The sequence below is a fragment of the Macaca mulatta genome, chromosome 15 (assembly GCF_049350105.2).
Source record: "Macaca mulatta isolate MMU2019108-1 chromosome 15, T2T-MMU8v2.0, whole genome shotgun sequence".
NCBI classification, from domain to species: domain Eukaryota; kingdom Metazoa; phylum Chordata; class Mammalia; order Primates; family Cercopithecidae; genus Macaca; species Macaca mulatta.
In genome coordinates, this window is record NC_133420.1 from 62,014,764 (window position 1) to 62,031,721 (window position 16,958).

General features: G+C 41.4%; 1 protein-coding gene across 1 annotated transcript; it reads left to right on the top strand.

Moving 5' to 3' along the window:
- Positions 1–299: 299 nt before the first annotated feature.
- Positions 300–4,503, top strand: TOMM5 (translocase of outer mitochondrial membrane 5). The gene is made up of 2 exons (XM_015117420.3): positions 300–470; positions 3,988–4,503. Exons 1-2 carry the CDS (start codon positions 350–352, stop codon positions 4,020–4,022), a joined length of 156 nt encoding a protein of 51 aa, XP_014972906.2. The 5' UTR covers positions 300–349; the 3' UTR covers positions 4,023–4,503.
- The last annotated feature ends 12,455 nt before the right edge of the window (positions 4,504–16,958 follow it).

Below are 16,958 nucleotides of genomic sequence, written 5' to 3' on the forward strand. Positions count from 1 at the left end.
TGCAACCTCCGCCTCCTGGGTTCAAGCGATTTTCCTGCCTCAGCCTCCCGAGTAGCTGGGATTATAGGCACGCGCCACCGAGTCGGGCTGATTTTTGTATAAGATAGATGTTATTAAAGACAGCGTGGAGAAACCCAAGTCTGCGTTGCTGAGATTGCTGCCGCCCGCCTCAGACCGCACTTCAGATCCGCTGGGTCAGGACGTGGAATGTCCCTTGCAGGTATCCATCGTCCAGTGTGGCAAGGGGGGGGGCGGGAACAGGAAGTGGGGATAGGCCCAGTTCCGGGCGCGAGGCGGCCACTGGGAAGAGGAGAGCGCGGCATCTGGAAACTGCATAGTCAGAGCCGCGATGTTCCGGATTGAGGGCCTCGCGCCGAAGCTGGACCCGGAGGAGATGAAACGGAAGATGCGCGAGGATGTGATCTCCTCCATACGGAACTTTCTCATCTACGTGGCCCTGCTGCGAGTCAGTGAGTGTCTCCCGGGCTGTGACTGTGAGACTAGCGGGGAGCTCACCGGCGGGCACCCCTTAACTCTAATCCTACAGGCCATCGGGGCCCTTGAACTGAGCTGAACGGTAGCGGGGAGCAAGGAGGGTACGCGTTGAGGGCGACGGGCATATGCGCGGTTTGAGGTCTGCGGGTCAGGGTCGGGGCACTGAAGTGCACGTGGTGGCCCGGCGCGCGTGGTTAATCATCCTGGTTCTCCCAGCTTTAAGAATGTTTGAGCTGCCAGGCGCGTTGGCTTACGCCTGTAATGCTACCCAGCACTTTGTGAGGCCGAGGCGGGCGGATCATTTGGGGTCAGGAGTTCGTGGTGGCGGGCTTCTGTAATCCCAGCTCCTCGGGAGACTAAGGTGGGAGGATTGCTTGAACCCAGGAGGCGGAGGTTGCAGTGAGCCGAGATCGCGACACTGCACTCCAGCTTGGGTGACAGAACAAGACCCCATCTCAAAAAAAAAGAATGTTTGAGCTGAAAGAGCTTAAGTAATGATCCCTAGAGGAACTCCCTCGTTTTGCAGACAGAGAAACGGAACCAGAGTAGGGAAGGTCACTCAGCGATTCAGTGAATGATCTTGACCTAAAATCCAGAACTCTTAACTCAATACCAGGTTCCTTCCCTCTCTTTTCTTTTCTTTTCTTTTCTTTTCTTTTCTTTTCTTTTCTTTTCTTTTCTTTTCTTTCTTTCTTTCTTTCTTTCTTTTCCTTCCTTCCTTCCTTCCTTCCTCCCTCCCTCCCTCCCTCCCTTCCTTCCCTCCCTCCCTTCCTTCCTCTTTCCTTCTCGAGACAGTCTCGCCTGTTGAGTTCAAGTCATTCTACTACCTCAACCTCCCGAGTAGCTGAGATTATAGGCGTGTGCCACCACGCCCGGCTAATATTTTTATTTTTAGTAGAGATGGGTGTTTCACCATGTTGGCCAGGCTGGTCTCGAACTCTTGACCTCAGGTGATCCGCCTGCCTGGGCCTCCCAAAGTGCTGGGATTACAGGCGTGAACCAGCGGCCAGGTTCCTTCCCATTCAAAAGTGCTGACCTTTGAAATCCAAAAAGTTTTGCTTCATCTCTGTTTCTTTGTATAGAGGGTGAAGTAAATGATTACTTTTTTGGAAGAAATGGGAAAAAAGAATATGAATCTATAGGATTAATGCAAATATTTGAGGGTTTTTTTTTTTCTATATTTTACAATTGACAGGAAGTTACTCCCATTATATAGTCTTGACAGTGGACCTTTGAGGGAGGCAGGGCCTAAGATTCTTCATATCATTTTACATATGAAAACTTGATTTTCAGAGGGGACTTAGCAAGGAAGGACGGTATCAGAGTTATAGGAACACTGAACATAAGAACTGGAAGCAGCTTTATGATCAGTTCTCGAATGCCCTGCCTTCTCATTCTCAATTCAGTATGCTTTCCATTGTTCCTTGCAGTATATTATTGGCCAGCCAGTCTGGATGGAGTGGCAGGGATGGTTCAAATAAATGAAGGCCATACCAAGGTCATCCTATTGAAGGCTCATGTTCGGCCTAGGCTGAGATCTCCCTTATTGTGTGTCTCTTTCACTGTCTGTGGTATTACTCTGCTTTCACAGGAGATCAAGTCTTGGGGAACAGAAACACCCATGTCATCCTACTTCAACAGCTTCTTGCAACTCCCAAATTTACTTATTTCCTGCCTCCTGCCTTTTTCATTGATCTAGCTGCCAGTAAAATATTTGCTGCTTCTCAGTGATCTTTGTATTTGATATGAATTGTTTATTTTCACTTTTAAGTTGAAATATAATTTGTACATTATAAAATATACCCATTTAAAGTGTACAATTTAGTGGTTTTTAGCAAAGTCAGTTGTGCAGCCATCACAATTTGACAATATTTTCTTTCCCCCTAGAAGAAACACCATATGCATTCATTGTTACCCCATTTTCCCTTTTCTACAGCCTTTCACAGCTACTAATCTACTTTTTCTCTATGGATTTGTCTATTCTGGATTTTTTTTTTTTTTTTGAGACAGGGTCTTGCTCTGTTGCCCAAGCTAGAGGGCAGAGGTGGAGGCTGCGGTGATTGTGACTCACAGCAACCTCGACCTCCTGGGCTCAAGTGATCCAACTACTTTCAGCCTCCTGAGTAACTAAAACTGCAGGCACACGCCAGCACGCCCTGCTAATTTTTGTAGACACGAGGTTTCATTTTGTTGCCCAGGTCGGTCTCGAACTACTGGGCTCTATCAATCCTTCTCATTTCTACCTTCCAGTGTGTTGGGATTACAGGTGTGGGCCACCACACCTGGCCCTGGATATTTCATTTAAATGAAATTGTCAAATGCATGGCCTTTTGTGTCTGGCTTATTTCACTTAGCATAAGGTTTTCAAGATTCATCCATGTTGTAGCATGTGTCAGAACTTCATTTTGATGGCTAAATAAGTTTCCATTGGAAGGATATATCACATTTTGCTTATCCATTGATTATTTCACGGATTTTTTTCTGTCGTTAAGAATTAGTAGAAAAGGTTGGATATACTGCTGACTTTATCAGCTTCTGACAGATCTCAGTGTCTTCAGTTTAATATTAACAAATTGAGCTGAGTGCAGCGGCTCAATGCCTGTAATTTCAGCACTTTGCGGGGCTGAGGAGGGCAGGTTGCTTGAGCTCAGGAGTTCAAGACCAGCCTTGGCAACATGGCGACCCCGTCTTTTAAAAAAATACAAAAATTAGCCAGGCATGGTGGCATGTGCCTATAGTCCCAACTACTCGGGGGACTGAAAAAAAAAATAATAACAAAGTGTTCTATTTGTATGAGTATTGAGAAAGAAGGTGATTTGAGTAACTTTTTTTTGGTCACAACACTTTTACACCGAACAGTAATATCACTTCTTTAGATCTATATGTTGACACTTACTTTTCTAGACATTTCTATGTACATGATCTTATTAGACCCTCTTAATGACTGAGGTAGGACTGTATCAGATGTAATCAGAGTATGTAAGTGATACAGAGCTAATCAGTAAGAGACCCAAAACATATTTTCCTCCTTTTTTCTCTAGCAGTGTCCAGCTCTTCTGGTTCTCTAGTCCAGTGTTTTCCCATAACTTCTGCCTTTCAAATGAGTTTTTAAAGGTGAAAAATACCCATTTGTTTCCTCTAGAGTTCCTTTTACAGTTAAAATAAATCGCCAGAGTAAAGGATTGTCATTTAAAAGAGAATTGGATTTATACTTTATCGTCCTAAGGGGCAACCTATCTGGAGAAAAGGTTTTACATAGTATAAGAATGAAATTTACAGTAATAGATGAATGACAGTAGAATGGGCTGCTTTGGAAGGCAATGAGTCCCTTTTGCTGGGTTGTACAGGCAGATGCTTGACCATCACTTGGAGTTATTTTCAAAAACATTTTGAATAAACCTATAAGGTTTCCTTCCCCAGTCTTATAATTCTATAATGTAGCCTATGGACTAATAGATTTGAAAACTAATTTTAGATTTATTTTTCTTTCAGCTCCATTTATCTTAAAGAAATTGGACAGCATATGAAGACTGGACATCTCATATGAATGCACGATATGAAGAGCCTGGTTACAGTTTCGACTCCTCTCTGCAAGTGAATAGGCCCAGAAAGGTGTAAGAGACTCTTTGAATGGACATAAAGTTCTGCTTGTTAAGAACAAGTTTGGCTCTGGTAACTGACGTTCAAAGCTAAAATTTAAAACTATTTGGGAAGTATGAAACGATGTCTCATGATCTGGTGTACCCTTATCCCTGTGACATTTCGCCTCTGACAATACTGGTATAATTGTAAATAATGTCAAACTCCATTTTCTAGCAAGTATTGAGGGAGCTGTGTCTGAAATGGCACTGTCTTGTCAGTCATTTCTGTTTACCTTTTCTGCCCAGAGTATATTTGTGAAGAGTCTCTTAATAGTTATGTTTCGTGGAAATCAACACATAACCACAACGACTTTTAAGCACAGGATCATTAGTCTATGTTTTTAATAAACATATCGATTAAGAAAAATTGGGTTTCTATTTTTCTTATCCTACTTTTTGCTGCAATCACTAGTGAGACTATTATAATATTGAGATTATTGCAAGCTTCAGTAAGTTCGTCTTATTTTGGACTAGAGAATTTGCCAATCCTGATGAAGCGTCATTGTGTTTTATTGCCAGGCAGTCTTAATGAAAGGTAGCATTACTGCTTGATGCTGAGTATATGAAATATTAGTACCACCAAAGGAAAAAAGTACTATATTTTTAAGCCAAATAGTTCTCCAAGTTTGTTGTGTCGGTGGGGGGATAGTCCTTAACCTTCTCCCCAGGAGCAACTACATACACCTCTTTTTAGCTGATTTTATTGGTATTTACCTTTTTGTCTCTAAATAATGTGATGGTCGTGATTGGGATTTAGGTGTCTTTCCTCTCTTTAGCTCCATCACTCACATATCTTGTCATCTCTTCCTTTCAAAGGATAACTGTGGGGAAAAGAAAGAGAGATCAGACTGTTACCGTGTCTATATAGAAAGAAGTAGACATAAGAGACTCCATTTTGTTCTGTATTTGAGATGCTGTTAATCTGTGACCCTACCCCCAACCTTGTCCTTGCAAGAGACATGTGCTGTGGTGACTCAAGGTTTAAAGGATTTTGGGCTGTGCAGGGTGTGCTTTGTTAAAAAGGTGCCTGAAGGCAGCTTGCTGGTTAAAAGTCATCACCATTCTCTTAATCTCAAGTACCCAGGGACACGTACACTGCCAAAGGAAGGTCTCAGGGACCTCTGCCTAGGAAAGCTAGGCATTGTCCAAGGTTTCTCCCCATGTGATAGTCTGAAATATGGCCTCCTGGGAAGGGAAAGACCTGATTGTCCCCCAGCCTGACACCTGTGAAGGGTCTGTGCTGAGGAGGACTAGTGTAAGAGGAAAGAAGGCCTCTTGGCAGTTGAGATAGAGAAAAGCATCTGTCTCCTGCAGGTCCCTGGGCAATGGAACATCTCAGTGTATGTTCTGTTTACTGAGAAAGGAGAAAACCGCCCTAGGGCGAAAGGTGGGACTTGCTAGTGCAATGCTGCTCTTTGTGCACTAAAAAGATTTATGGAGATGTTGCCATATGCATATCAAGTCACAGCACTTTTCCTTAAACTTCAGTCACAGAGATCTTTTTTCATATGTCTTACTGCTGACTTTCTCCCTACGATGATCCTATTATCCTGCCACTTCCCTTTTTCTAAGATGGTAAAGATAATGATCAATAAATACTGAGGGAACTCAGACCGGGCAGGCATGGGTCCTCTGTATGCTAAAGGCGGGTCCCCTGGGCCCACTTTTTCTTTCTCTATACTTTGTCTCTGTGTCTCATTTCTCAAGTCTCTCGTTCCACCTAAGGAGAAACGCCCACAGGTGTGGAGGGGCAGGCCACCCCTTCAGATAACATAGTGTGATTTGAGTAGGTCAGTATCATTAGGAATGATTCTGAGTATAGTGCCTGGTTTTCTTTTGCTGTATATCCTTTTGTTTTTTTTCTAGGCTTGGTTTTTCTATGGAATCTCCACTAAATCAACTAAACTTTTTGCCATTTATCTAAATCATTCACAGCAATCAGCTTTATTAGGTACTCTGTTTCATTTTCCTGAGTAAGCCTTTCCTGGAGTCTTCTGACCTGCCCCTGACTGGACTGATAGCCTTCTATGCCTGATGTGTGGCTGTATTCTGGGAACTCCCTTCACTATTGTCCGGGAATTCTTTTTCTTCTCTTTTATTGTATCTCATGTTTTCTGTTACCTAGTGTCTTGGTTTACTCCATTGTTTGATGGAGCATTTTTTTCTCTAGCAGTGTCTTCCTGAGAAAGGTGACATAGGAGGTGAATGACCTTGCTGGTCTAAAAATGTCTCTATTTTTTTTTTTGACACAGAGTCTTGATCTGTCAACTAGGCTGGAGTACAGTGGCGTGATCTTGGCTCACTGCAACCTCCACCTCCCAGGTCAGTTCAAGCGATTTTCCTGCCTCAGCCTCCCAAGTATCTGGGATTACAGGCACGTGCCACCACACCTGGCTAATTTTTGTATTTTTAGTAGAGACAGGGTTTTACCATGTTGGCTAGGCTAGTCTCGAATTCCTGACCTCAGGTAATCTGCCCACCTCAGCCTCCCAAAGTGCTGGGATTACAGGTTTGAGCCACCATGCCTGGCCTTAAAAATGTCTTTATTCTATAGTTTGCTGAATATAGGGTTCTAGATGAGCAATCATTTTCCTTGAGAATTTTAAAGCAAAACGTCTAGCTTTCAGTGTTACTGCTGAGAAATCTGAAATCATTCTGATTCCTGATTTTTTTGTGGGACTAAATTTTTCGTCCTGAGAAACAAGGATCTTTTTTCCTAGTATGCTTGTGTTCCATGATGACATCGCTTAGTGTGTGTTTATTTTAATTCACTGTGGTGGGCACTTGGTGAACCTATTTAAACTTGAGACTTGTATCTTTTAGTTCTCAAATTTTGTAGGTTTTAAAATAATTTTATTATTTTTTATGGGTACGTAAGTATATATTTATGGGGTGCATGAGATATTTTGATACAGGCATACAATGCGTAATAATCACATCAGGATAAAGGGATTATCTGTCACCTCATTTATAATTTCTTTGTATTACAAACATTTCAGTTAAACTTTTAGATATTTTTAGATGTACAGTAATTATTGACTGTAATCACCCATTATGCTATCAAATACTAGAACTTATTCATTACATCTAACTATATTTTTGCACCCATTAGCCATCCGTGTTCCTCCTCTAACCTTTCCCAGTCTCTAGTAACCGTCATTCTACTCTATCTCCATGAGTTGAGTACCTCCCACCAATGAATGCTTGTAGGTTTTTATTGATTTCCTCTCCTTCTTTTTCCTTCTGCTCTCTTTTTAGAATGATAGTACTTTTAATGTTTTCTTTTTCCTTTATAGTCTATTTTATCTATAATTACTTTTCTTTTTTTGTTGTTTGTTTCATATTAGATGCTTCCGTTGGTTGTCTGCTCACATTAAAAAATTGGGAACCAACATGGATTAAAGGCTCGGAGTAGAGCTTGTTGATGTTGAACTTTGCCAAAGGGCCATCTATTGGGCCATTTTTGTTGAGAAAACTTTTTGTGTCTGTATCTTTAGTTATTCCCTATTGAGCTGGTCATTCCTCAGAGAACAAAGACTCTTCCAATCTCCCAAGTGCTGAATGAGGCCGTGCCAATGTTCTGGGATTCAAAGGAATGGGGCTGTGGTGAGGCTCAGGAGAGAGAGGTGTGCGTATGTGTTTCAGTATCCAGTATGCATTTGCTCACTGTGTCTCTCTTTTGAGTATAATAACTCTGCGCAAACTACTTGGCATCCTGTAATCTAGAGACCTTCTATTTTACCCTTTTCAGAAAATAAACTTTTTATTTTTTGGAGACAGTTTTGCTCCAGGCTGGAGTGCAGTGCATGATCTCGGCTCACTGCAACCTCTGCCTCCCTGACTCAAATGATTCTTGTGCCTTAGCCACCTGAGTAGCTGGGATTACAGGCGCATACCACCATGCCTGGCTAATTTTTGTATTTTTAATAGAGACCATGTTTCATCATGTTGGCCAGGCTGGTCTCGAACTGCTGGCCTTAGGTGATCTGCCCATCTCAGCTTCCGAAAGTGCTGGGATTACAGGCGTGAGCCACTGCCTGGCCAAAAAAAAAACTTGTAATTTTGAGAGGGCACTGTGTAATGGAGGCTGTTTAGCTGCATAGAGTTGCAGAGAGCATCTGATTACTTAAACCTTGCACCAAGTCTTATTTTAATGTGTACCCTTCTACCCCTTATTTCTAGAGGCACCTGAAGTCACCAGTTTCTGAGCCTTTTAGGGATTCCATGATATAAATTAGGTTGTGAGTTTTTTGTTGTTTGCGGGTTCCTGTGGGTTTTTTTTTTCTTTTCCTACTGCTGGCTCAGAATTCAGTTTTTCAGTCTACTACATTACTTACTGTTGATCTACCTGTTTTCCAGCTTCTAACATTTTATTCCTGTTTCCTCTTTTCTTCCATCCTTTTAGGTTTATATCTTAAGACAAAACTTTTACTGTCATTTAATGGGATTTTGGGGAGGGAGTGGAGGTAGATACATGTGCTTAATCTACCATCTTTACCTGGAAAGCACGTATTTTAATTCTGTGGTTCTGCATTTATTTCTTAAATTAAGAAGGTGTAGTGTGTGGCACTGTGGTCATATGAATACTGGCTCTAAAGACAGGCAGATTTGATTTTGAGTGTTGGCTCCAATACTTACGAGATGGGTGATTTTCAGCAAGTGAGCCTCTCTGAATCTCATTTTCTTTATTTTTATTTTTTTTTGAGACAGAGTCTCGCTTTGTCACCCAGGCTGGAGTGCAGTGGCACCATCTCGGCTCACTGCAAGCTCCGCCTCCTGCGTCACGCCATTCTCAGCCTCTGAGTAGCTGGGACTACAGGAACGCACCACCACGCCCGGCTAATTTTTTGTATTTTTAGTAGAGACGGGGTTTCACCGTGTTAGCCAGGATGGTCTCTATCTCCTGACCTCGTGATCCGCCCACCTCGGCCTCCCAAAGTGCTGGGATTACAGGCGTGAGCCACCGCGCCCGGCTGAATCTCATTTTCTTTAACGATAAAAGTAGGATAATAGAAATCTCTACTTCAAAGTGTCATAAGGATTAAGTGAAAAAAATGCGAGTAGAGCAGTTGGCACAATTGCTTGACATTGGTAAATGTTATTAATGGCTAGTCTTTGGTATAAGGCATTTAGAAGTGATTTGTGCTGGCATTCATGGCATAGATAGATCTCATTGCTGTTTACAGATGCTCTGAGATAGCATACTCATCCTCTAATTGTGTACAAACTTCAAACTTACCAAACACTTAAGTTCATTATCTAAAAATAGCCTTAACCAATCAATATTAAAGCCATTTTACAAATGGAGAGGTTGAGACTGGAAGTTTCAGTGGCCAATGAGTAACAGCTGGCCAAGGCTTAGGGGACTTTTTTTTTTTTTTTTCATTAAAAAAAATTATTTCTAGTCAGTCTGTGCTTATCCAGGGGACTTTTAATGTTTGTTTATTCCTTGTACCCCATCCTTACGTGCTTTTCTTGGAGGAAAATAGTGTAATTGTTACCCTGGATTCCAGTGTATGTTCAGGCTGGAGTAAGAGAAGATGTGATGGTTGAGATTTTATGGCCAACTTTTTAACATTTAGGCCATCAGCTCCACAGTGGGGTTCAATACTTGGAATAAACAGTTCTGAAATACTATAGTAAGAAACAGTTGGAGAGATATATACAGTTTGTTTGAATATGTAATGTGAAATAAGAAAGAACCATAGCAAATCTGAATTTGGTAAACTCTTGAAAGGGTTGCATTGAAAGAAATGGGGATAGTGAAAAATGTTTATTCTCCACAAACAGGTTACCAGCTTAGTAGGAATGTTGCTCCTAAATTAAGGTAGTGTTCTTCCTGCTGTCAATGCAACATTAAAAAAAACCAAAAACTGCTTTATCATTGCTCTTTATAGTTCTTCTGTGAAGTAAGTTAGCATTACAATTAACAATGTGTTCAGCAGTTCACAGGCTGGAAAATTTGGGCCTACATTTGGAATGAAGAACAAGTACAGGAATCAGGACTTCTTTTTCTCTTCCCCCTCTTTGCTTGAGCTAAGCTTGTCTCTTACAAGATCCAGGCACCAGTCTTTTTACTCTATTTTGCTTTTATAGCTTGATCGTGTCATAAATTCTGTATGTAGCTGTCGTCAAGCCGCTAAAGCAGGGGTTGGCAAGCTTTCTGTTAGGGTCAAATGGTAAATATTTTAGGCTTTGCGGGCTCTTATGATCTCTTTTTTTTTTTTTTTTTTTTTTGAGACGCAGTCTCGCTCTGTTGCCCAGACTGGAGTGCAGTGGCGCGATCTCGGCTCACTGCAAGCTCCGCCTCCCGGGTTCACGCCATTCTCCTGCCTCAGCCTCCCGAGTAGTTGGGACTACAGGCGCCTGCCACCGCGCCCGGCTAGTTTTTTGTATTTTTTAGTAGAGACGGGGTTTCACCGGGTTAGCCAGGATGGTCTCGATCTCCTGACCTTGTGATCCACCCGTCTCGGCCTCCCAAAGTGCTGGGATTACAGGCTTGAGCCACCGCGCCCGGCCTCTTATGATCTCTTAACTCTGCCAACTGCGGTTGGTAGTATGAAAGCAGCCACGGACAATATGTAAATGAGTGGGTGTGGCTGTGTCCCAGTAAAACTTGATTTACAGAAAAGATGGCTGACCAGATTTGTCCTACAGGACATCTAAAGTAAAGAGCACAATTTGGCTAAGTGTGAAATGGTCACCAAATCACTGTTTTATTACTTTAAAGATTTCATTCTATCATAGATCAAAGCGCTGAGATTACAAATTCATTCATCAGTGTTATTGAGTTCCTGCTATGTGCCAGGCACTGTGCTAAGAGTTGAGGATATGGATGGGCAGGGGGACTGCCTTTTTGAGGTCTATAATATGCCATAAGATGCCATGTGAGTAAATATCTCAAAGACCTGAAAACCTTGCTGGAGGCTCAGAGAGAATTTCCCTGAACACATGACATGTAAAGGAACCTGAAGGGTTAAGTTCAGGTTATCTAGGGGGAATAGGTAAAGGGAGAGTCAGGCAAAGATCATGTTGATCAAGGTGGGGAGTTCAGAATTGTCCACTTAAAACAATATTGGATGCAATATGGGTACTGTATTAGAAGGAGAGGTCAGAGGGGTAAATGAGCAGCTCAGCGTTTATTTAGATATGTGTAGTGAGGAAAGAAAGGCATCAAAGAAGACTCCCTGATTTCTGGTTTAAGCAGCGGGGTTGATGGTGCCATTTGCTGAAGTAAGGAACAAGTTTCAAGGGGAAAATAATGGGTTCAATTTTGAGCCTGGGAGGCAGTAGGGAGGACTTCCTTAGGAAGAGACACCTAAAGTAAGGTTTGGGTGAATAGGAATTGGCCAGATAGAGTGGGGAGTCTTTGAAAAAGTGTTAAAGCAGATGTATTTGAGGAAGAAAGACCAGTGTGACTGAAGTGTGTTGTGCACAGTGCAAGAAAGCCTCAGTCCTTCCAGAAACTCCTGTTATTTATTGTGTTTTCATACTTGAGTCTTAAGAGATTCCATTCTGACATCTGCTGGCTATTTTATATACTGCAGTTCCAAATTCCACTACACAAGAACAACCTTTAATAACGTATTTCTTGAAATTTGTCATAATAAATTTGAGATAAAACACAAGACCTTTTCCTTACTCCATGTTATGGACATTACCCAGGAGACAGTGAACAGTTGTTACTTACATGCTACTTGTGTGCGCTCAGTATTACAGATATGCATATGTGGTGCCAGTTGCCTACTTTAGTATAAGTACACAAAACATAGAAATCACATATATAAAAGTTGAATGTACTTGTTACTGAGATGTAAAACATTACAAAATCATTTATGCACTTTGTCTTTTAAACATATGAAATATTTTCAGAGTTAGGAAATGTGTTCTTAAATTGTTTCTTTCCTTCAGAAATACAACATAGCTGGTTTTAGTCCAACAGTCATTATAAGGCTAAAAAGATCTACTTTAAGCATGTCTAATAGTTTTTCATCTTTTTCTCAGTCACGTTAGTAATAGAGTTGACCCTCGAACGACACAGATTTGAAGTGCACAGGTCCACTTACATGCAGATTTTTTTCAATAAATACATTGAAAAATTGGAGATTTGCAATAATTTGAAAAAAAAAGCACACATATGTAGCCTAGAAATATTGAAAAAAATTAAGAAAAAGTATGCCATGAATGCATAAAAATATGTAGATCATAGTCTATTACTGCCATAAAATGCATACATCTATTATAAAAAGTGAAGATTTATCAAAACTTATGTACACAAACAGACCATATATAGCATGATTTGAGTTCAAGAGAAAGATGCAGTATTAAATTATAACTGCATAAAATTTTGTTTTGTAATAGTGTACTACAGTAAATCCATAGCCACCTCTTGTTGCCACTGCAGGGAGCTCAAGTGTTGTAGGTGTCCACTTAAAATGCCATGTGACGCTCATCTCTGCATGAGCAGTTCCTCTCTCCAGTATATTGTGAATCAAAGTAAAAGTGATCCCTCTCTGTTCTTGCGTATTTTTTGTGTTTAATGCCATACCATAAAACCTTGAATAACTCCATGAGATCCGTACAGAGTGCCACTAGTGATGCTGGAAGTGCTCCCAGGAAGCAGAGAAAAGTCATTACATTACAGGAAAAAGTTGAATTCTTGATATGTACTATAGATGGAGGTCTGTAGCAGTAGTTGCTCCGATTTCAGACAAGACTAATCTTGTAAACAGACAACCTAAACTTACAATCTAAATAAATACAGTATAGTACTGTCAGTGCTTTTTCTCTTTGTAATTTTAACATTTTCTCTAGCTTACTGTGTTGTAAGAATACAGTATATAATAGATAGTGATACAAAATATGTGTTAATCTATTTTTTATGTTATTGGTAAGGTTTCTGTAAGTTTTCGGGGAGTCAAAGTTACATGCAGATTTGTGACTGTGCAGGTGTCGGGGCCCCTAACTCCCACGTTTGTTCAAGTGCAGTGTATTTTCATTTCCACTTAAGTCTACAGAGGCCAAAAATGCAAAAAAGAAAGAAACTATTAGATAAACAGATGTACAAAGATACTACTGCAATTGAAACTAAACGTTCCACAGGCAGCTGCCTCACCATACAGTCACTTGAAATGTTCACTAATCGGATTACATATCCAAGTATAAATTCGGTGAACAAAATGATTTAGGGACATCAATATGTAACGTAGAAATTGTGGGTTGTTGACAAGTAGAGATCTGTCTACATGAAAAGAACACTAGAATTAGGATTTCAAAGTCCTAGATTATAGTTTCAGCTCTGCTATTTTTTATGTGACTGTGTGAGTCAGATTTTTTAGTTGCAAACACCAAAAAAATTTTGACAGAAAAAGAAAAGTATTTTATTAAAAGGATAATAGGGAGTTCAGCATCACCAGGAGGCCTAAAGAATGAGGCTTGGAGAGTAGGCAACTGGAACATCACCCTTTGTTCCTTGGTCATACTCCACAGAGCTAGGGCAGTGAGGACACCATTTCTGCTGAACATTAGGTGCCACCGCTTACTTTGCCAAAGCCACATGCACAGAACCCTGGATCATGGCCACCAGTGTTGCTCTAAGAACTTGCCGCACTTGCCATGGTCCCAGAGAAAATTGTTCCAGAGACTTTACTGTGTCTCTAGTTGCTAATTCAAAATCGAGAGTAATTTGTAGCATTATAGGATCACAAGGAGAAGCAGATAAAACATGCGGAATTTCCACTTCTATAGTGAAAGGCATGTTCTGCTTCCCAGCAAACTCATAAACAAGGAATTCCCAAGTGTAGGAAGGGACCTCAGATCCTGGGCAGCCAAAAAGCATGGCATGTCCACTATGTTGACCATGGACACCACTCTGTGTGAGCCTACTTTTTCTGGAAAGCAGAGTAATTAAAGCTCCCATGGTTGAGGAGATTGTGTGTGTTCACTTACTCATTTGCCAGTAAACACCAACCAGGTGCCAGGGATGAGTAAGTTTCCTCTTGAGTTTAATGGTAGGACAGAGGCATGCAGAAATGAGATGAGGGCAGAAAGAAGAGAAGGCTCAACTGTAGTTTATGAATGATGTTCTTATATTTAAGTAGTTATATTTTTGGCCAGGCGCGTTGGCTTACACCTGTAATCCCAGCACTTTGGGAGGCCAAGGCAGGTGTATCACCTGAGGTCAGGAGTTTGAGACCAGCCTAACCAATATGGTGAAACCCTGTCTCTACTAAAAATGCAAAAGCCCGTAGTCCCAGCTACTCGGGAGGCTGAGACAGAAGAATCGCTTGAACCCAGGAGGCGGAGGTTGCCGTGAGCTGAGATCAAGCCACTGCTCTCCAGCCTGGGCAACAGAGTGAGACTCCGTCTCATTTAAAAAAAAAAAAAAAAAAAAAAAAAAGGCCGGGCGCAGTGGCTTATGCCTGTAATCCCAGCACTTTGGGAGGCCGAGGCGAGTGGATCACGAGGTCAGGAGATTGAGACCATCCTGGCTAACATGGTGAAACCCCATCTCTACTAAAAAATTACAAAAAATTAGCCGGGCATGGTGGGGGGTGCCTGTAGTCCCAGCTACTCGGGAGGCTGAGGCAGGAGAGTGGTGTGAACTTGGGAGGCAGAACTTGCAGTGAGCCACGATCAATGCCACTGCACCTCCAGTCTGGGTGGCAGAGTGAGACTCCATCTAAAAAAAAAAATCCCTGGCCAGGTGTGGTGACTCACACCTATAATCCCAGAGCTTTGGGAGGCTGAGGCAAGCGAATCACCTGAGGTCAGGAGTTCAAGACCAGCCTGGCCAACATGGTGAAACCCCGTCTCTACTAAAAATACAAAAATTAGCTGGGCCTAGTGGCTGGTGCCTGTAATACCAGCTACTTGGGAGGCTAAAGCAGGAGAATCGCTTGAACCTGGGAGGCGGAGGTTGCGGTGAGCCAGGATTGCGCCATTGCACTCCAGTCTGGGGGACAAGAGCGAAACCCCATCTCAAAACAAACAAAAAAAATTCCCATGTGGCATGTGATGCTTGCACCACTAATAAGGAGGACATATTGCTCTTGTAGGACGCTGCTGTAGCACTTTGAAAGTCAGCTGTTTTATAGAAACACCAAAATGATAATGTTATCTGGCACAAATCCAGAAACTCAAGCTTTTGATTGTTTATTGACCATCATATCAGAACTGCCAGTTTCATGAAGTAGGATACTTTTCAAAGGATTAAATATGGCATAGCTATTCCAGTCAGCAAGGTAAATCATCAGGCTCATTGCAGTGTGAGACTACCCCTGTGGTCTTTCTACTCTACCTAGCTACTGCACAACTTTGTGTCTTAAAATAAATTGTTGGCTTTAGGTTTTAGTGTTTTGTTTTCCCATTTATAAAAGAGAACACTACATGGTAACTTAGACCTCACCTAGAATCATACCACATTCATCATATGGTAATAATAGATGGAATACATTTTTATGGAATATATTCTATAGAACCAGGGACTGAAAAAGGTCAGTAGGATCACGGGGTCAGTTATTTCAGTCCACAATTTGGTGTAATAATTTCTTTTTCATAGTATTCTTGGTAAATTATGTTTCTGTAGCTGATATTCTCTTGTAAATTCCAGAGGTCTATATCCAACTGCTTTTTTTTTTTTTTCCCCCCCAAGAGACAGGGTCTTGCTTTGTTGCCCAGGTTGGTCTCAAACTCCTGAGTTCAAGTGATCCTCCTGCCTCCTGCCTCAGCCTCCTGAGTAGCTGGGATTACCTGTGAACTGCTTTTTTTTTTTTTTTTTTTTTTTTTTTTGAGACGGAGTCTCACTCTGTCGCCCAGGCTGGAATACAGTGGTGCACAATCTTGGCTCACTGCAACCACCAACTCCCAGGTTTAAGCGATTCTCCTGCCTCAGCCTCCTGAGTAGCTGGGATTATAGGCACACGCCACCACACCCAGCTAATTTTTGTGTTTTTAGTAGAGACAGGGTTTGACCATGTTGGTCAGGCTGGTCGCAAACTCCTGATGTCATGATTCATCCGCCTCAACCTCCCAAAGTGCTTGGATTACAGGTGTGAGCCACCATGTCCGGCCGTGAGCTGCTTTTTAAATCACTCCACTTGGATGACACACAGGCATCTCAAAATTATTTTTAATTGATAATTATATATATTTATGGGGTGCATGTGATATTTGACTCATGCATACAATGTGTAATGATCAAATCAGGGTATTTAGGATATCCATCTCAAAAATGTATCATTTATTTGTATTGGAAACATTTAAATCTTTTAGCTATTTTGAAATATACAATAAATTATTGTTAACTATAGTCACAGTCACTCTACTGTGCTATCGAATGCTAAAATTTATTCCTTCTTTCCACTTCTGTACCCATTAACCAACCTCTCTCTATCCCCTTCCCCTCCCAGCCTCTCTGGTAACTGTCATTCTACTTGCCAACTCCATGAGATCAACTTTTTAGCTCCCACGTATGAGTGACAACATTCAATATTTGTCTTTCTATGCATGGCTTATTTCACTTTACATAATGACGTCTAGTTCCATCTGTGTTGCTGCAAATGACAGGCTGAATAGTATTCTGTTGTGTATATATGCCACATTCTTTTTATCCATTCATCTGTTGATGAATACTTAGGTTGCTTCCATATCTTGGCTATTGTGAATAGTGCTACAATAAACACGGGGATCCAGGCATACCTTTGATATGCTGATTTACATTCTGGATAAATATCCAGCAGTGGGACTGCTGGATCATATGACAGTTCTAGTTTTAGTTTTTTGAGAAACCTCCATACATTTTTCTATAATGGCTGTATAATT